The sequence below is a fragment of the Cervus elaphus genome, chromosome 33 (genome assembly GCF_910594005.1).
Source record: "Cervus elaphus chromosome 33, mCerEla1.1, whole genome shotgun sequence".
Lineage (NCBI taxonomy): Eukaryota > Metazoa > Chordata > Mammalia > Artiodactyla > Cervidae > Cervus > Cervus elaphus.
The window spans coordinates 57,399,936-57,422,177 of record NC_057847.1 but is presented as its reverse complement, the minus strand read 5'-3'; the positions used below and the strand labels follow the sequence as shown (position 1 = coordinate 57,422,177).

At 36.4% G+C, this 22,242-nt stretch overlaps 1 protein-coding gene across 1 annotated transcript in view; it reads right to left on the bottom strand.

The window, feature by feature from the left end:
• Positions 1-22,242, bottom strand: part of LRP1B (LDL receptor related protein 1B) — a 2,070,284-nt gene that overhangs the window by 928,211 nt on the left and 1,119,831 nt on the right. Inside the window, exon 8 of the mRNA XM_043894665.1 lies at positions 6,458-6,680. Within this exon, the coding sequence (XP_043750600.1) occupies positions 6,458-6,680 (223 nt within the window). The remainder of the gene's footprint in view (positions 1-6,457; positions 6,681-22,242) is intronic.

The window sequence follows — 22,242 nt, the reverse complement described above, 5'->3', positions numbered from 1 at the left end:
GAAAACCACCATAGTAGGAGAGTCACGAGCATATTGTCATTTATTTTCTCTCAAAGAATTCAACATTTCACTAATATAAAATTTTTCTATAAAAATAATACATTACGCAGTAGTAGATAAAGCAGTTTCAAATGTATGGGACAGAATTGTATTCATGATTCATTCAGTTCAGTTCTGTTGCTCAGTCCTTTGCGATCCCATGGACCGCAGCACACCAGGCTTCTCTGTCCATCACCAACTCCCGGAGCTTGCTCAAATTCATGTCCATTGAGCTGGTGATGCCATCCAACCATCTCATCCTCTGCCGTCCCCTTCTCCTCCCGCCTTCAATCTTACCAAGCATCAGGGTCTCTTCAAATGAGTCAGTTCTTTGCATCAGGTGGCCAAAGTATTGGAGTTTCAGCTTCAACATCAGTCCTTCCAATGAACACTCAGGACTGATCGCCTTTAGGATGGACTGGTTGGATCTCCTTGCAGTCCAAGGGACTCTTGAGAGTCTTTTCCAGCACCATAGTTCAAAAGCATCAATTCTTCAGAACTCAGCTTTCTTTAGAATCCAACTCTCACATCAATACATGGCTACTGGAAAAACCACAGTTTTGACTAGATAGACATTTTTGGCAAAGTAATGTCTCTGCTTTTTAATATACTGTCTAGGTTGACCATAACTTTTCTTCCAAGGAGTAAGCGTTTTTTAATTTCATGGCTGCAGTCTACATCCGCAGTGATTTTGGAGCCCTAAAAATAAAGTCTCTCACTGTTTCCATTGTTTCCCCATCTATTTGTCATGAAGTGATGGGACCAGATGTCATGATCTTAGTTTTCTGAATGTTGAGTTTCAAACCAACTTTTTACTCTTCTCTTTTACTTTCATCAAGAGGCTCTTTAGTTCTTCTTCACTTTCTGCCATAAGCGTGGTGTTATCTGCGTATCTGAGGTTACTGACATTTCTCCCGACAATCTTGATTCCAGCTTGTGCTTCATCCAGTCTGGCATTTCTCATGATGTACTGTGCATATAAGTTAAATAAGCAGGGTGACAACATACAGCCTTGATGTACTCCTTTCCCGATTTGGAACCAGTCTGTTGTTCCATGTCCAGTTCTAACTGTTGTTTCCTGACCTGCATACAGATTTCTCAGGAGGCAGGTCAGGTGGTCTGGTATTCCCAACTCTTGAAGAATTTTCCACAGTCTGTTGTAATCCACATGGTCAAAGGCTCTGGCATACTCAAAAAAGCAGAAATGGATGTTTTTCTGGAACTCTCTTGCTTTTTTGATGATCCAACAGATGTTGGAAATTTGATCTCTGGTTCCTCTGCCTTTTCTAAAACCAGTTTGAACAGCTGGAAGTTCATGGTTCACATTCTGTAGAAGCCTGGCTTGGAGGATTTTGAGCATTTCTTTGCTAGCATGTGAGATGAGTGCCATTGTGCGGTAGTTTGAGCATTCTTTGGCATTGCCTTTCTTTGGGATTGTAATGAAAACTGACCTTTTCCAGTCCTGTGGCCACTGCTGAGTTTTACAAATTTGCTGGCATATTGAATGAAGCACTTTCATCTTTTAGGATTTGAAATAGCTCAACTGGAATTCCATCACTTCCACCAGCTTTGTTCATAGTGATTCTTCCTAAGGCCCACTGGACTTCACATTCTAGGATGTCTGGCTCTAGGTGATTGATTACAGCATCGTAGTATCTGGGTCATGAAGCTCTTTTTTGTATAGTTCTTCTGTGTATTCTTGCCACCTCTTCTTAATATCTTCTGCTTCTGTTATGTCCATGCCATTTCTGTCCTTTATTGAGCCCATCTTTGCATGAAATGTTCCCTTGGTATCTTTAATTTTCTTGAAGAGATCTCTAGTCTTTCCCATTCTATTGTTTTCCTCTATTTCTTTGCACTGGTCACTGAGGAAGGCTTTCTTATCTCTCCTTGCTATTCTTTAGAAAGCGAAAGTGAAATCTCAGTCATGTTCGACTCTTTGCAACCCCGTGAACTATAGCCCACCAGGCTCCTCTGTCCATGGGATTCTCCAGGCAAGAATACTGGAGTGGGTTGCCATTTCCTTATCCAGGGGATCGTCCTGAACCAGGGATCGAACCCAGGTCTCCCGTATTGCAGGCAGATGCTTTAACCTCTGAGCCACTAGGGAAGCCCCAATTCTTTAGAACTCGCATTCAAATGGGTTTATCTTTCCTTTTCTTCTTTGCCTTCCACTTCTCTTCTTTTCACAGCTGTATGTAAGACCTCCTCTGACAACCATTTTGCCTTTTTACATTCCTGTTTCTTGGGGGTGGTATTGATCACTGTCTCCTGTACAATGTCATGAACCTCTGTCACAGTTCTTCAGGCACTCTGTCTATCAGATCTAATCCCTTGAATCTATTTGCCACTTCCACTGTATAACTATAAAGGATTTGATTTAGGTCGTACCTGAATGGTCTAGTGGTTTTCTCTACTTTCTTCAATTTAAGTCTGGAAATAAGGAGTTCATGATCTTAGCCACAGTCAGCTCCCGGTCTGTTTTTTTCTGACTGTATAGAGCTTCTCCATCTTTGGCTGCAAGGAATACAATCAACCTGATTTTGGTATTGAGTATCTGGTGATGTCCATGTGTATCATCTTCTCTTGTGTTATTGAAGAGGCTGTTTGCTACGACCAGAGTATTCTCTTTTCAAAACTCTTGTTAACCCTTCCCCTACTTCATTCCATACTCCAAGGCCAAATTTGCCTGTTACTCCAGGTGTTTCTTGACTTCCTACTTTTGCATTCCAGTTCCCTATAATGAAAAGGACACCTTTTGGGGGTATTAGTTTTAGAAGTTCTTGTAGGTCTTACAGAACCATTCGACTTCAGCTTCTTCAGCCTATCAACAAAAACTGGATTAAAGATTTACTGAGCATGGCCCCGCCCATCAGAACAAGACCCAGTTTCCCTCCCAGTCAGTCTCTCCCATCAGAAAGCTTCCATAAGCCTCTTATACTTATCCATCAGAGGGCAGACAGAATGAAAACCACAATCACAGAAAACTAACCAATCTGATCACATGGACCACAGTCTTCTTTAACTCAGTGAAACTATGAGCCATGCTGTGTAGGGCCACCCAAGATGGACGGGTCATGGTGGAGAATTCTGACAAAATGTGGTCCCCTGGAGAAGGGAACAGCAAACCACTTCAGTATTCTTGCCTTAAGAACCCCATGTTTCATGAAGAAAACATATTCAGTAGCTACTTTTCAAAGTACTCTTGCCTGGAAAATTCCATGGACTTTTCAAAGGCTAATGAGAATCAAACTGTCAAGCATATTCAATAATATGCTTATGGCACTGTTACATAGAATTTGAGATATTTTTGTGGGCCACTTATTTATATAATCATGGATATACAGAATCTATAAAATCCTTTTTTTGCCTATGAAAGGACTGATTAGAAAGCACCTTTGAAAATCCCATTTAAAAAAAATAAAGTACAGGTTACACTACTATTCCCAGCAAGGAAATTAATAAGCAATGAAATCATATATTTGGAATAATTATAAATAATATGTCAGCAATCTCTACTCAGAAATTGCATTCTTTCTAAAGCCTATTTATAATGAACATGAAACTCTGTGATATGAGAACAGTGTTTACTGTTCTCCCAACACTTCACAGTTAACAGCATAACTTTCCTACTTGGCAGATGTCTTGGGGATTATGGGTAAGAACAGACTTCTTGAATTGATGGAAAGCTTCCAGTAAAGCAAAGGAAGAATGAGTATAGTGATTTTCTCATACAACAGGGCACATGCTAGGTGCAAGGCCTTTGGGGCATTCCTTGTATTATACTTAATTTAAAATGGTTCTGGACCAGGGTATGGTAGACCTGTCAACTGATTTGCTGTAGAGATTTTGATGAAAAAGAAGCATTTGACACTATTCTTTGGCATTATATTGCACTTTTAGTCCACTTTTTAGTACAGATTTTTAGTTAAGAGAATTTGAGAAGTTATCCATGATTTGTTATTGAAAAAAAAAATTATAGAACAAAATCACAAACATTTGTACTTAGGAAATCTTGCCAGTTCATTTGATTTGCTATCTTCCTAGCTTACATGACTCTTCATTATCATTTCTGATCCTCTCATGTAAGATGTTGACTAAAAGAAGACTGGTTTTTCATATTGCTTTTGGACATATTTCAATTCTTCATGTCTAGGCAACAAATGAAAGAAAAGGAATTAAGGGGGGGAATCATTCTATGTTAAAACTTCAGTAATCACTTTTTATGTTAGTATTAGTCCCCAGTAAGTGTCATATGAGGACTTCCCTCATAGCTCAGTTGGTAAATCATCTACCTGCAATGCAGTAGACCCAGATATGATTCCTGGGTCAGGAAGATCCCCTGGAGAAGGAAATGGCAACCCACTCCAGTATTCTTGCCTGGAGAATCCCATGGACAGAGAAGAGCCCGGCGGGCTATAGTCCATGGGGTCACAAGAGTTGGACACGACTTAGCTACTAAACCAAGTGTCATAAAGGAAGGAATGTGTGTAGTTATCAATAATATTTTCTGCATAACTGACATCATATTCACTATATATATATATATATATATATATATATATATATATATATAAAACCCAATTTTTATTTTGGGCAATACTTTTTTCCTATAAACATTATAAGCAAGCTAAAGTCTTCCATTAATTTCCATTTATTTCATGCATGCTTTGCTCTAAGTGTGGGAACAGCCATCTGGAAGTGTGAGGCCATGGCATATCCACATTGCTGTCTACTTAGCTGCCAATCCACAGTCCAGGAGAGAAAACATGACTATAGAGGTGGCAATTGATGAGGGTAGAAAACATGTTCATATGATAAAGATCAAATTTTATTCTCTGCGTCACTGCTTGCCTTCAGAAGGATTTATTTACCATCAAGTACCTACAGTGTTATTCTGCGTACTGTCCCCAACAGAGGTGGGAGGAACTCAGTGTGGTATACAGGCCATTCTGATTACAGGACAAATTCCTACAAAATTTTATCTATGTTGGAATACTTAGTGGCAGACTAAACATATGTTTAGGGAACCAGCAAAAAACACAGGCAATAGAAATGGGGGAAAAATGAATAATGAAAAACTTCAGACATTTAAAAAAAAGAAAAAAAAAACTTTTAAAAGTAGCCATGGGGAAGATCATTTGAATTCCTCATCCTGTTTGATGGTGTGAAATTTCAATTACATATACACCAAAGAAGGTACATCATAACCATTTCAGAGACTAGGTGTTCTAAACTGAAGTCACTCAGTTATGTCCAACTCCTTGTGACCCCATGGACACCAGGCTCCTCTGTCCATGGGATTTTCTAGGCAAGAGTACTGGAGTAGGTTGCCATTTCCTTCTCCAAGGTCATAACTAGAGATGGCCAAAGAAATCAAGATTTTGAGGGTAGTCGAAGGTGAGAGAAAAATAAGTGGCCTCACTTCTAATATTGGTCTAATATTCTTTTAGACACCCAGATCAGATTAGCGCATTTGTTTATCTGCCAAGGAAGTGAAAATATTTCATTGTTAAATGCTGATTATAAAGGAAAAGTAACTTTACATGAAAATTACATAGTATTTGTACCTTGTGTTATAGAAGAAAGCAAAGAAAGCCACCTACTGCAGTTCTATAGAATGAGATTTCACATGAAATTACTAAGATCAGTGAGATAAAATTGAATTTCAAAAACATTCTAGTGAATAAGACATCTCCACTTAGAGAACTTCTTCCATTGTTAACTGAATGTTATTTACAAAAACTTGTAATTTAACAAGGAAAAAAAAAAAAAAACAGATGAGAAAAATTTTGACCTTGGTGCCTTTCACAAAATTCTTATTTTGGGAAGTAAATACTTAAACACTTCAGATGGCAAAATATAATCCAACATATTAAAATAATAATAACACTTCTTTGAGCCAGCATTTGCATTATTAGACACACACACACACACACATATATATATGTGTGTGTGTATATATATATATATATACACATATATATACATATATATCTTCAATGCCACATAGGACAAATGATAGTTCAGGCTTCTACAAATGAAATACTTAAAATAGTTTTTAGTAAGTAGGTCATAACATCTGTCCTACTCTAATACTTTTCTTTCTTACTAGTGTAGAATTTCTGGTTGCATTTGCTGTTTTTGATTTATTTCTGTTGGTTTTTGTTTTGTGTACGTTTTTTTTTTTTTTTTTAAATAGAGGGAAGGAGGGAGAGCAAGTCCCCTGCCATCATGTATTATGGAGCACACTGTGAAAAGAACATTCTCCCATATAGCAAACACATCACAATTTTTATGACCCACTGCAGCTTGACTTCATAAGAAATTTTCAACACTGCAATTTTCAGTCTTCTTCCTAGTATGAGATCATTCATTTTATTACCTTAGCTGCATTTTCCAACCAAACTGTACTTACTTGTCTGCCTTGGATGATAGTATGTCTGTTTTTTCCTTGATAGTCCACTACTTCCACAGAGTCCAAGTAAAGATCTACCCAGTAAACCCATTTGTTGACTAGGTCTAGTGCCAGAGCAGCTGGCTGCTCTGTCTTGGAATCAATTATCCTTGTTCTGTTCATCCCATCCATGTCACATCGCTCCACTTTGGCCACATTCCCATAGTCGGTAAAGAAAAGTTTTCTGTTGAAAGAAAACTAAATGTTAAAGTGGAAGGGTGGGGAAAGCATATTCAATAGAACCATCTGTAAAACACAGAACTTTTCCTCCTAATTTATTTCAGTGGTTACATCTGTTAGCTTCCCATAACCATTTCCATATAATATCACTCATAAACAAGGAAATCTGCTAATGAATATTGCAGGGCATAAGGGAATAGGTTAACTAACAACTGTAAAATTTCCCCAAAACGAATGATTATGGTGGGTTTATTTTTGTATTAGGGGAAATGTTTCTTTAAGCTTCATAGAGCTGGTACACATATACCACAGGAGATCTGTATAGCCCATTTGGAATAAGCTTCAAAAGTGAGCCAAGTAACCAGGCCAGGGCATGTGAGCTATCAGGCTTTATCTTCAACCTGCTTTTCAAATTGCCTGGTAATGTCTGTCTCCTATAAAAGCTATTATGTGGAGCTCAATGATGCTATGAGTAGTAGAATATAGCAAACCTGCAATGGAATTAAGCAGATGGAAAAGCAAATGTGCCATTCATAGCAATGAAAATAAATAATCACCCCCAAATCAATCCCAAATATTCCCAATTGACAAAATTTAATAAAGATAATGCAGGTCATTTCCTTTCATTTTCTCTTTATATATATTTAAAGAAAAGGCTGAAAAGCAGTGTTGATTTCTGAGACAAGAAATTCTTCTATGAAGTGCTAACAGCATATGTCAAAGGTTTAAATACCTCCAACACCTCAGTGTCTAATATTTGATTAGTATTCACTATGTTTAGTAAACAGAAATCAATTTCAATTAACCTGACAATATTTTAACAAGATTATCTACTCATGAGAGTAAATTATGTTCGTAAATGGAGGACCATCTTGCCTTCATTTAAAAACCATCTCCAGAATAATCTTATTTCCAGTGACTGAGCAATATTAAGATTACCTAGAGTATAGAATATTTGATTTTGCAAACTTGGTGAATTAGTTTTTAGTTACCTGTCTCAACACTGTTGCATCATCTCACAGTATGGGGTATCTTTCAATACTAAGGAATATTATTTAGGCTTTAATTTAGTTCTTTTGCTATGGGAAGCTGTGACTAATTTTTAAACATTAATGCATGTGTAGTGTGAGCCAGATTTTATTATGAGTATATATTCCCCCAAATATTTTGAAAGATCTATTTATCACAATAATTTAAAAAATAACTTTCATCCTAATTTCTCCTGGGCCGGGGTTGGGGGGCGGGGGGCGGAAACTATCACAATAAGTTAAAAAATGTTTTTCAAGTGACATTTCATTCAGGTGAAGAGATTTCTATTCCAGTGAAGAAGAAATAAAGGGGCATATGGTACATTTTATTGTCATGCTAAATACTCAAACTTCTACTCCTATGATAGCTCACTAGTTACCTTCCTTCCTCCCTCTCTCTCATCTTTACCACAATCTCTTCCTGCTTCCACCTTTCATTTTCTCTTTCTTCACTTCTTAATCAATTTGTTCATGGTCATCTCAAGTTAAGTTACTATTAAGATGACCAGTTTACCTCTTTCTTACTATAGAACACTGTCCACTGTTCTTATCATAAAAACTCTCTTTCTCACCTCTTACCAAAATGCCTGTCTTTTACAGTTTTCTTTTCTAACTGGTCCATTTCACAGACCAGATAGACGCTGATGTGCAGGTAGGTCAGCGTCGGCACAGAGAGTTGGGGGTGGCCCACTGTGTTTAGCATGTTGTATATAGACTATGTATAGTGCCATGAAGAAGGGGGTTCCAACTATCTACATGAGGCTGAATAGGAAAGATGAGTCCCGAGATTAGAACTTCTCTCAAGTCACCCTGAGGTGACTTAATTAGATGTGATCCTAAAAAGACAAAAAGAGAAGAGAGCCAAGACAAGAAGCCTGGAGGCATATTTTTGAAGAAAGAAGACCAAATAAGATTAGAGGTTATGATCAAAGACACAGACTCTTATAGAGGCCTTAGGGAGAAAAGTTCCCTGATAAAGAATTGGAGTGGCTGGCTGGGTCAGTCACTTCACAAAACAAAAAAAGATTAAAAAAAAAAAAAAAAAAGAAGAATACAAATTAAGAAGATGTCATTGAGTTTGGTATTTGTTAGAACACTAGTGATTTTTGGTATTTCTGTCTGAAAAAAAAGTTTAGTTATAGAGGAAAAGTGAACCTGATGATAATAAAGGAGGTTGGGAAAATGTAAATAACTTGTCCAAGAAGATTTTCAGTGATACTAACCTATTATTGCAGGGATGATTCAAGTGATTCTTATCTTAATAGCAGGACATAATAGAACTGGTTGAAGCAACTCTGAATAAGCTTAAGAAAAGTATGAAAGAAAATTATAAATATATGATTCATCAAAATTTTGCTGTCTTAATGAAAATGTAAAACCAAAAGAATAGGAGGACTTTGGGTATGTGAAATAGCATTGAGTTAGAAGAAACAGTGAAGAATTTGTCATTGTACTTCTAGCCTAAAGCAGAACAGTGCTGAGTGGTGATATAAAAGAAGGTCTTTCCATCAAATTAAACTTCCCCAGATTTGAGAATACTGACTATGATAAGCTCAGTTCACTTATAATTGAAATGCAAGAATTGAAAGTGTTCTCCTGGATAGCAGCACTAAGAACATAAATCTGCAAGCAATAATATCCACAGTCACATGATTATGACTATCATTATGACTGTAGATGTTTCTTTACTTGTTTTAATATAGTTTAATTTTAGTTTAAAATTATCTCCTACTGTTACAGAGAAAAGATTCATTCCCAGGGTATTGTTTAACTGATGTATGACTATTATAATTATAAACAGAAGCTATAGTTTTAATTGTCTGAAACATAACTAACTTTCATTCATGATTAAGTATAGCTAGGGTTTGATAAAATCACTCTTTCTTACAAAGAATGAATCCCATTATCTCACTGATCTTAATAAATGTTTGTGAGATAGAAAGGTCAGGTTATTTCTATTTTACAGATGAAATAGATTTCAAGTCCACATGGACAGCTTGTCAGAGCCATAACACACATATTTGTCTTGTCTTTTGTTTTTAATGCATTATTTTGAAATAATTTCAAACTTACAGAAAAATTGTAAGGATTGTAGAATAAATGTGTATACCTTTCACCTAGATTCACCAGTTTTTCAACTTTTGTTCCTCTGGACATTTTTAGTACCATCTGAACCATTTGACACTAAATTGCAGAAATGATGACCCTCCTCAACTAAGATTTCAGTGTACATCTCCTAAGTACCAGGACATTCTCTTTTGTAACCATAGTATATCTAACAAAATTGATGCATTTAATCCTGCTACAATATGTAGATTTTATTCAAATATAGCCTGTTGAGTAATAATGTTCTATCCAGCAAAAATTTCTTTTTTTCTATAATTTAGAATCCAATCCAAAATCATGTATTTCACTTAATTGTCTTTCCTCTCTAGACTCCTTTAATTTTGAATAATTATTTAGCCTTGCATTGCTTTCTGTTATTTCTAAAGTGTAAACATGTGTTGTTTTGAAGAATGTCTCTCTCTTTTTTTTAATTTTGATGTGGACCATTTTTAAAGTCTTTATTGAATTTGTTACAATATTGCTTCTGTTTTATGTTTTGGTTTTTTGGCTATAAGTCATGTGGGGATCTTAGCCCCTCAACCAGGGATCCAACACACATCCCCTGCATTGGAAAGCAAAGTTTTAGCCACTGGACCACCACAGAAATCTCCAATATCCCTATCGTGAGTTTGCCTAATTTTTCTCATAATTAGATTACTTTATGCTTTTTGAACTGAAATGTAATAGCTTTACACGTTATTATTTATGCCTTTGGGTTTAGAAACCAATGGTAAGCCTATGCTCTATTCAAGAAATTCCCTAAAATGAAGCACAGATGGTGGTTTGAAATCTCCTTTACCCCATCTTATTCAGTGTTTTCTGAACACTTAACTCTTAATTTCCAGGGTCTTCAGTCATCCTTTCAGCATCTCCATTCACAAAAACCAAGCATCCTCTGCTGCTTCTAGGACAGCCAAGGAGCTGCCTGTGTAGCAGTCTGCATGTCAGACTCATGTGGCTGGTGGAGACCATTCCCAGATTTGTCCTCTACCCCATTCTCTCGGGATCACAATACTGACATTTCCTATTCCTGACATTCCCTGTTCTTTCCTGTAGAATAAATTATTTTTTTATTCTCTAGAAAGTAGAAGAAATTAAGTTGAGATTTCTATTCTCTAGTTCTTAACTTCCTTTTTGAATGTCATTCTATTCAGTTCCCACTAACACAAAAAATAAAGTGAAACAACATCCCAACTACTGTCTCTAATGTATGCTTAACTATTAGTTCATAAAGGAAAGGAAAATTTTTTTAAAACTTTTAATTATTCATCCAACTCCTTAATCATAATTTGACAGCTGGAGTAAATAGGAGTTTGTCATATTGGCTTCCTTATCTCATTTCATATGGGAAACTGATTTTATCTGACGTCCCTGTTGATTACATGACTAGCCCTATCTTACTATAGACATATAAGTATTTTATACAACTGGGGATAGTAAGAAACGTTGAGTATTGTTGGTAAACTTGCCTGACATAAATCAAGTCAGAAAGGGAGCCCTGACCGACAGTGATGGAGCACTGTGCTTACAGAGTTATGGCCCCAATCATCCTCATGTTTTAAAGCAAAGCAATTGTTATACATGCTGATGTCTTAAAACATGTGCTTTTTTTTTTTTCTTTAACTGATAAAAATAAGGCTTACTTTTCCAAGTGATATCTGCTTTAAGTGATTCTTTAAGTAAGTCATTTGTCCAAAATGACAAAAGGGAATTTAAACATACCAGAGTCCTATCTACATCATTTTTTTAAATAAAGCTGCAACCTTTTCTTTTCTTTTCTTTTTATTCATTTATTTTTATTAGTTGGAGGCTAATTACTTTACAATATCGTAGTGGTTTTTGTCATACATTGACATGAATCAGCCATGGGTGTACATGTGTTCCTCATCCTGAACCCCCCTCCCACCTCCCTCCCCATCCCATCCCTCTGGGTCTTCCCAGTGCACCGGCCCCAAGCACTTGTCTCATGCATCCAACCTGGACTGGTGATCTGTTTCACACTTGATAATATACATGTTTCGATGCTGTTCTCTCAGATCATCCCACCCTCGCCTTCTCCCATAGAGTCCAAAAGTCTGTTCTATACATCTGTGTCTCTTTTTCTGTCTTGCATATAGGGTTATCGTTACCATCTTTCTAAATTCCATATATATGTGTTAGTATACTGTATTGGTGTTTATCTTTCTGGCTTATTTCCCTCTCTATGATGGGCTCCAGTTTCATCCATCTCATTAGAACTGATTCAAATGTATTCTTTTTAATGGCTGAGTAATATTCCATGTGTATATATACCACAGCTTTCTTATCCATTCATCTGCTGATGGGCATCTAGGTTGCTTCCATGTCCTGACTATTATAAACTGTGCGCTGCAACCTTTTCTTAAGTATTCATTCATTCATTTGGCTGTGTTCAATCTTAGTTGTGGCATGTGGAAACTAGTTCCCTGACCAGGGATCAAACCTGGGCACCCTGCATTGGGAGCACAGGGTCTTAGCCACTGGACCACTGGGGAAGTCCCCATCTATATCCTTTAACGGTATAGTCAACTCTGGCTTTGTGTCATCATTCTTACTGCTAACATTTTGGTTATAGCTTAATGATGGAATTTAGAAATTTTCAGAGTTTAAACCTCACAATGTAATTATCTATTATTCCTTTAACTGTTTAAAAATGAGGTTATACAACAAGATTTTGGTTAAGAAATAAATAAGAAGGGAATGAGGCATAAAACTTGAAGGCCATATATTGCTAAATTTAAAAAAAAAAAATCATCATTCTGATAAGGGCCTAGCACAGTCCATGTTTTTATCAGGTGTTAGAGAACTTCATATCTTCACATTTCAGGAAAAATATACGTATTTTTCTTAACAGCAATTACATTAGAAACATCAGTTTTTTATCTTGTTTTAAAAATAACTATGTTATCCAAAAAGCATCAACATTAATATTTTATTTATCTTCCATCGTGTTTACAGAAATTGAACAAGAAAGTGATTTTCTATATTATATGCAGCAATTAAAGCATACTCTGAATTAAAGTAAAAATATTAAATATTTAGCATTGTAATTCTAAAATGCAATTGTGAATATTAAAGAGTAATGAGTCTTCAGAGTAACAGGTTTAAATTCAATTTCTATTAGCTCCTGCTACTTAAGGGATGTAGAAGATAAATAAACTATTTTCTCTGTCTAGCCAAGATTGTTCAAGACAGTGATTTATTGATTTTTACTTGGTTGGGGTTTTTGTTTTCATTGTTTGAAAAATCTCTCTTGAATTTGGTTTTCAGTTCATACATAAACACACAGAAATTAAACTTGACATACAGGTTCCTGCTCTCAGCTGGCTACTCTATATTCTGGAAACACTCCCACTAATAATTCTGCTGGAAGTGTTAATGGATTAAATTTATCAGTCAACATGGCTTACTCAATCAGCATTCTCATTTACCTGAGTCTGCCCCATTCAGTTAGTGTTCCTGAGAGTGGCATCCCTATGTGGCAATAGTATCCCTTCCCCATCTCCCCACCACCACCTTGGGGACATATGATGCAAGCAAAGTAAAATTATAGGCTAGGCTGAATCACTCAGACCTTTCTCTCATGGATCCATACCAAACAGTAGGGAGCTCACCTAGTGGGCAGCTGTGCCAACATGGGTGGAGGGTGGGGTGGGGTGATGTGGGGGGTGGGGTGCAGAGAGGAGGAAAACCAGAGCATGTGCATAGATATAGGGGAGTCACGAGATAGAAATAGGATGGAAGGAGCCATGCAGTCTTTGGGCAAGAAATTCTCTAGGAGTCTGTTTTAATTTCCTGTCCTCAGGTAAGTAAATACATGGGAGTTACCATAGCCTCTTGGAGATCTGTATACATTTGAGTGGCTTTGGTGGGGGGTTTCTGTACTCAGAAGCTAATATGCTATAAGTAAAACACAACATTGTTTAATGTCTTATATTAAAGATTCAGATAACTCTTGTACTAAAGATTCTGAACAATCAAAATTTATACCACCTTAGGGAAAACATATTGAAATGCCAACTCTACATAAAGGAATCATTTTATAAAGTTCATATGTAACCCTCATGTAACCCCAACATGGCATAAATATATATAGATATATAAATAGAGCATCTGAATTTTTCTCTGTAATCTCCCATGAAAACAGAAAAGAAAGATATTAATAATGGGTAATAATTTTTTATATCTTTCTTCATTTTTAAAAAATTCAATATATTACTCAGGACATATCAACAGATTTTTCAAATGTTCTTCCCAATTCCAAGCTCTCTAGACACTTTCACAAATTCAAATATCAACTCTATCAATCTCCACCCTATCCCAACCCTGCCTCTAACTCATTTTTTTAAAATTATTTCAAGCAAATTTATCTTTTAAGCTTTTATTCCCATTTGTTTTTCGTCTTTCCATATTCTGAGAGCTAGAAGCTAATTCAGCAAGTAATAAGCTTGCCACTGTAAACAAAGAAAGGAAAAAAGAGTAAAGTAAAAAGATTTGCACATTATTATTATTATTGTTTTTGTTTAGTCATTCAGTCATCTCTGACTCTTTTGTAACTCCAGTGGGATTCTCCAGTCAAGATTACTGGACTGGGTTGCCATTTCATCCTCCAGGGGATCTTCCCAACCCAGGGATCAAACCACATATCTGGATCTCCTGCGTTGCAGGCAGATTCTTTACCGCTGAGCCACCAGGGAAGCCCCCGCTATTATTTCTTTTTATCTTTATCACATAGCTATTTCATCAATGCTTAACATAGATGGGGACACAATGGGACAAATAACTAACCCTATTTCCCTGGATTGGCGTTGCCTGACACTTGGTTTATGTTTACTTATTCATGTCTACCACCCACACATGACTACATTTAAACTGGAACTACCACATCTAATCACCTAAAAGATAATGACGTACTTGGCCTAACATTTTGACTTTCAGGCAGCCATGTTTCTCAAGCTGTAATTGAAACCTTATAAACCCATCTATATTCCAGATGTAAGTTTTCAATATCCTCTCCCTTATTTACGCAGGTCTCTGCCTAAAGTACAGGGCAGCCTAACAGCTGTCCACAGATACAACCTTCTCTCTTCCTACCCAAACACTTCTGACCTGCCCTCTGAATTTCCTATTCTATGATCACAAACTCCCCAATATCCTAAGACTAAACTTAGAAAGTTAATTCCACCTTTTTGCTTTTACTGAAATTTAGCATCTGTTGAGCTCATCCTTTACCAGCAGTCACAGAAAATGTGGGCTTCTTATAAGAACCTCAAGAGTAGATCTAAAATCAGTGCCTCCTTGAATACTAACTCCAGAATACTACTCTCTTCTCATCTTGTAACATTTCATAATTTTTCGAGAGTGTCATTAATACACTGTATCAATGACAGCACCCATTCCAAAGGTAAATTATGTATTACAAAATCCTCCTACAACCGTTGATAACAAACAGAATAAAACTTCATATTCTCAACATTGCCCCAAACAGTCAGATAATTTAGTCTCTACCTATCTCTCCAGCTGTGTCTGGAGATACACTTTCTCAGTTTTAATACCTACATCTAATAGTATTCTTCTATATAATTCAAATAACTTGACCATCTTTCAGTTCATTTAACAATCTACACAATTTCTTCCTTTATCCACTTCACATATCCTGTCCCCAAGTCTGGAAAGTAATTTCTACTACACTATTCCAAAATTGACTTTAGCTTTCAACTTAAATGTCAATTTCTGTGAAAGGACTTTCCTGTTTTTCCAGTATCAGTTAGGTTTGCTTGATAAAATCTCATGGCATTCTATATTTTTACCTCATCCTTTCTTATTTAATTGCATAAAACAGATACAAACACACATACACATACATACAATGGTTAGTTTAAGATCTGTTTAAGTAGATTATAATCTCCAAGAGGAAAAAGACTATATCTGCTTTATTCAGCACCGTATACTTACAACTGAACCATGTATCTGCCCATATTGTTTCTCTGTCTCTCTACATATACCTATATAAGCTCTGAATTCACCCCCTCATAATAGAAAAGAAAATCTAAAACTCAGACTTAAAAGCATGTTAAAAGGGCAAAAAATATGGATAAGACCATTGTAGGGTATGAAAATAAGTTGGTTTTCCACATTATCCAGCATAGTCCATTGGAATTCTTTGCTCCTAAATCATTAGCCAATAATAAATTATTGCTTGGCCTCAGTTTTATTGCTTTGCCCTCTTTTGTACATAATCCTCTTTAGAGAACTTGTAGGAAGTAGTGATATAAGATCATGGTAAGATCTGGTATTCCTGTATCTGGCCAATTTTCATTTTTAATTACATCTCAATATTAATTTCTATGTACCTGTAGATACCAGATTATAACAGCATTTGCATCTATCTCTAAGGGGTTTAGACCATCTACTTCCAGAATATAGCAAAGTTTTGTTTCTTTGTTTACTTTAAAGTAGGATATTTATATAATCAATATGAATTTGAAGACTATACTGTCCCCTGTGAGGTAGACGGACTCAAAATATTGGAAGATTAGATAAGGAGATACCAGTATGGTAGATAAGCATTAACGCAGGGGTAAATGGGAAAGAAGAGAGAAATTTTGAGGAGTATTTTGGGGTCTATATCAATAGAACTTGACAGTTAATTGGGTGAAAACAAGGGTGATTAGAGAGGAGCATTCTAGCTCTATAATAAATTTCACAAAATATATTTATGGAGTATACTGAGCCTTCAGATTTTCCTCAGGAAATCTGCCAAGCATAAGATTGCAAGGTGTCATTGAATTTAATATGAGAAAAGGATTTTACAATTTGGGCATATTACTTTCCATGACCAAGGGCAACACTATCTTAGGTCTTCTTCAGGGGTCAGAACACAGTATGTCAGTGCTCAAAAGCTCGTGCTCAATATACTTGATTCATGTGGAATAGTAGAATATTTGCAGTAATATTTTGAATGTAAAAACTTGTTCTTTGAAATATGCAGAGACGTATAACCTAATTTCCACGCTTAGGGTGTCCTACTGGTTTATAAAGGCATTTTTCTGAGATGAAATAACACAGATGGCTGTCTCAGAAGCAGCTAAGGTAAGTATCCATGAAGTTGTGGACTGCTGAACAAATCTGGTTCACTGCTATGCTAATTTCCAGTTAGCTGAACTGTCAATTTCTATTTTAAATTCTTACTAAATGGAGGAAAAAGCAGCAAGGTGAAAATGAAACTTTAACTACAGCATAGTAATTTTTAATATATTATTTATTGTTTATACTTGTATGCATGTCTCAGTTTGCTGTTGGAATAAAATGTGTGATAATATTGCAATGATGATAAAATCATATGATTACATAGATAAAACCACAATGTAGAAAATAAAGATTTCTTTGATATTCACTTTTCTAGCTGTGAAAAGCAGATATATACTTGGAAAAATAAGGCAAACATCATGTAAAGTAATAACTTCTTCATAAGTTACATTATTCAAATGCCTTGGTTTAGTTTTAAGTTGAAATGCAGGATCAAGTGTGGACTAAGTGTGGCTAAGGCTGCAGAGGCTAAAGGAACATGATCAAGGCAAACGACTATTCTTGCTCTGTTGGCAAAACAGTGGTGATGGTAGTTTAGTCGCTAAGTCATGTCCGACTCTTGTGATCCCATGGACTGTGGCAGCCAGGTTCTTCTGTCCATGGGATTCTCCAGGCAAGAACACTGGAGTGGTTTGTCATTTCCTTCTCCAGGAGATCTTCCTGACTCAGAGATTGAACCTGGGTCTCCTGCACTGCAGGCAGATTCTTTACCAAATGAGCTATGAGTGAAAGTGAAAGTTGCTCAGTCACATATAAATCTTTGCGACCCCATGGACTATACAGTCCATGGAATTCTCCAGGCCAGAATACTGGCCTTTCCCTGGGTGGCCTTTCCCTTCTTCAGGGGATCTTCCCAACTCAGGAATCGAACCCAAGTCTTCTGAATTGCAGGTTGATTCTTTACCATCTGAGCCACAAGGGAAGCCCAAAGCCCCTGGAAAAACAGGGATTGTGATAATTGCTAGGTGCTTCTAGACTAGGGTTTCTTGACCAGGATGACCTTTAGGGGCTCCATCCATTGCTAGTTTTGCAGGCTGTGCAAATGGATAAGTAGGCCAGCAGATATGTATTCCTACAGGTGTTTTTGGACAAAAAGTTAATACTCCCAAAGGTAAATATCCATGCTCTAAACAGTGATTCTCAAGTTTTATTGTACACAATAAGCATCTATATATCTTGCTGAAATCTCCGTCTCCTACAATCACTGTGATGAGAATTTGGGGAGTACCTAACAAAATTAAATATGCATGTAAAATCTCTTTCATCCAACAATATTTGTTCCAGAAATTTATCTTGAAGATGAATCTTCATAAATAGGAGACAATGCATGCATTAAGTTATTCACTATAATGTTATTAACAATGGCAAAATATTTTTATTCAGCTTTCCTTCCTCATCCCTATTCATTATTTCTTCCCAGATATACTCATTTGATATCTCCTGAGCTCAAGATTCTGGGATTACAACAGATTCTAAGATATCTAATCTCTACTTCTAGAGGGAATGGGGAACAAGATTATTGAAGATAAATATGCATCATAACTTATGAAGAAATACTCAGAGATGATTGGTTTGGGTAATTGCAGATTGTTAATTGATAGAAACAATGTCTACTAATAAATTCTTATTAATGTCATACTCAAAGAATTAAAAAATAGTAGGCTATTCAAGGGGCTTTCCCAATGGCTGAGAAGGTAAAGAATCTGCCTGTAATGCAGGAGACAGGAAACTCAGGTTTGATCCCCTGGAGAAGGAAATGGCAACCCACTTCAGTATTCTTGCCTGAAAATCCCCATGGACAGAGGAGCCTGGCAGCCTAGTCTAAAGGGTCACAAAGAGTCAGAAACAACTACACAACTAAGCACAGCCACACAGGCTATTCAATCATGGTAATCTTTTCTCAATTTCAGTAATTTCTAACATGGAGGCCAATTAGTTTTTCAAAGAGAACAAATTATTTAAATTTTGTATTAGAAAGTTTCCTAGGTTATTGTCTGCTGCTCAAACTTCATGACATTTTCCTTCTAAATCAGGGTCTATAATATTCAACTTTATATATCAATTTAACAGGTTATAGTCTCCAGTTCAAACACCAATTCAGCTGTTACAAAGATGTTCTGTATATATAATTATCATCTAAGATTATCCTCAATAATTTGGATGGGCTTGATTTAATCAGTTGAAAAGTTTAAAAGCAGAACCAAAGTTTCCCTGAAGAAGAAATTTTAAATGTGGACTGAAGCATCAGCCTAAGACTTCCCCCCTGTCTTCCTGACTGTCTGCCCTAAGCATTTTCCTCTAACTAGCTAGTGCCCACACCCATATATGCCAATTCCTTAGGATATAAAACTATACATTTTTATAAATCCTACTGGTTCATTTTTTTTTTTTTTCTGGTGGAACTTTGACAGATAGAGTGCCTAAAAACTATTTAGGAGACTACTCCACTATTAAATATGAATTTAAAATATTTAATAGATATTAACAGTTCAACGAACTGGAAATTAGAGTATCAGTGAACCAGATTTGTTCAGTAAACCAAATGGAGAAAACAGAGGCCCTGAGGACATATTTTAAAACCCTAAATCCTGCCACACCAAAGGGAGCACCACTTGTTTATTCAGAAATTTGAGCCATTAAATTTCACCTTTTCTGCTTAAGCTGATTTGAATGGAGTTTTCTAACATTTATAACTGGAAAATTCTTATGTGATAAATATTCATAGTTAAGACAAATGGTAACTGAAACACCTATCAAAACTACAGGAAAAAGAGAAGTCAAATATCCCATGGACAACAAATGCATTATGAAGTTATTACTTGGGAAAGTTGGAAATTTTTAAAATATATATGCAACTACTATAAATTAATTTTATTTTATTTAAATGAAAGGAAAAGTTATTTGAGTAATCAATGTTTTTTAGCAATACTTGGCAAATTCAGAAGTCTAAGATTACAGTATATATAATTTCCTCAACCAGTTCAGTTCAGTTTCTTAATCATGTCTGACTCTTTGCGACCCCATGAACTGCAGCACGCCAGGCCTCCCTGTCCATCACCAACTCCTGGAGTTTACTCAAACTCATGTCCATTGAGTCGGTGATGCCATCCAACCATCTCATCCTCTGTTGTCCCCTTCTCCTCCCACTTTCAATCTTTCCCAGCATCAGGGTCTTTTCAAATGAGTCAGCTCTTTGCATCAGGTGGTCAAAATATTGGAGTTTCAGCTTCAACATCAGTCCTTCCAATGAACACCCAGGACTGATCTCCTTTAGGATGGACTGGTTGGATCTCCTTGCAATCTAAGAGACTCTCAAGAGTCTTTTCCAACACCACAGTTCAAAAGCATCAATTCTTTGGCACTCAGCTTTCTTTATAGTCCAACTCTCACATCCATACATGACTAATTTCCTCAATAAAAACTGCCAAACTTTTTTTGCTTTGCACACGAAACAGCGCAAGTAGAATAACAAAGTTCATATTCCATTATGAATAAAAGCAATGAATTATTAGAAATAAATGCAATCTCTATCTGCCAATCAACCATATACAATGCGTATAGATAATCCCTGAATTATTATGGTTCAACTTATGATTTTTTAAATATTCAATAGTATGAAAGTGATAATCAGTGACTAGAAGCCACATAGTATCCCCACCTCATCCATGGTTTCATTTTGTGAGGTTTCAGCTACCACAGTCATTTGTGGTTCAAAAATATTAAATTGGAAATTTCAGAAATAATTCATAAACTTTAAATGATGAACCATTTTCAGTGGTGTAAGAAAACCTCACACTGCCTTGCTCTGTCCCACTCGGGAGGCGAATCATCCCTTTGTCAGCACATCCATGTTGTATGCTACCCGCTCATCAGGAGAGTAAAAGGGGATACACAGGGCTCAGTGCCATCCCCCGTTTTAGTCATTCAGAAGGGATCTTAGAATGTATCCTTTGTAGATAAGTGTGTATGTGTGCAGGGCCGGGAGGGGGTGGGGCTAATGTACTTCAAAATTTGAGTTTGAATCTTTTCCTGGGCTAGCAACATGTGGTACTGACTCTCAAATGATGCTGGGCACTGGAGTCGGTCACGGCCCCCAGTCAATCACATGAGCACAAGAGGAAATGACCAATATGCTTACAGCCATTCTGCACCCATCTAGCCATTCTGTATTGCACTTTCCATATACTGTTCAATAAATCACATAAGATATTCAACACTTTATTTCAAAAAAGACTTTGTGTTAGATGATTTTGCCCAACTGTAGGCTAATATAAGGGTTCAGAGACTGTTAAAGGTAGACTAGGCTAAGCTATGATGCTTGGTAGGATAGCAATATTAAACGCATTTCTGACGGATATTGTGAAATAACCCCATTATAAGTCCAGGAAGATCTGCATTCCATAAGGTAAATTATCCAAATAATAGTTTTTACATAGTCACTATAATAGGGTTTTACATCTTTAGAAATTAAATTGTGAGGCAAAAGGGTTTACAAATATTTATAAAAGAAAGATGAAAGTTGTGCAGCTGAATGAAAATGATTCAGTGATCTAGTGGGCTAACTTAAGGCTTTATGACTTAATATCCAACTGACCAGTAACCAGGATATCCTAAATAAACTGCATTGTCCACCATGAACCTGGCCTCTGACATTGATAAATTGATACTCTCTGTAAAATACAGAATGTAATGATTAAGAAACTTAGTTTGGAATGTTTACTCAGTCCTTGATTTTTTTTTCCTTTTGTTTTCTCCAAGGAAGAAGTCCTTCCCCCACAAGATTTAACTTGTAGAGCCCAATTTCCTTTACACTGTAGTCCTTCCTACCACTGACTCCTTTCCCTGTTTTAGATCAGTGGTGGTTAGCTAGCCATTGGATATCCAAAAAACTGGTTGCAAGTGAATCAGGTTTTCTGACTTTATTTTTAAACTATGACACGGGAAGCTCGTAGTGACTTCTGGCTTGAATGACAGATACATTCAGGGAACTGGTTAGCTATGTTTAAGGAATGCATGAGCGCAGCAGAAAAAGCTTGTCAGGAGAGAGGGAGATAGATAAGAGATAGTGATAAAGGTAAAAGGTAGTGAGGAGAGAGAGACAGAGAAAAGTAATGAAGCAACAATAAAGAAAGAAGTGTTCTCTCTTTGCTCAAACATGACCTTAAACTCCTCATAGGGAATATGAGAAGTGGCCTTCTCAAAGGCCACTTTCAAACTCGTATGTTAAGTAGTGGGTCTGCTAACCAGAAATGAGGAATGGTTAACAAAGATTTACTTCAAGTGATGCTATCAAAAAAATAAAATAAAGTTAAAAATGCAGTGGTA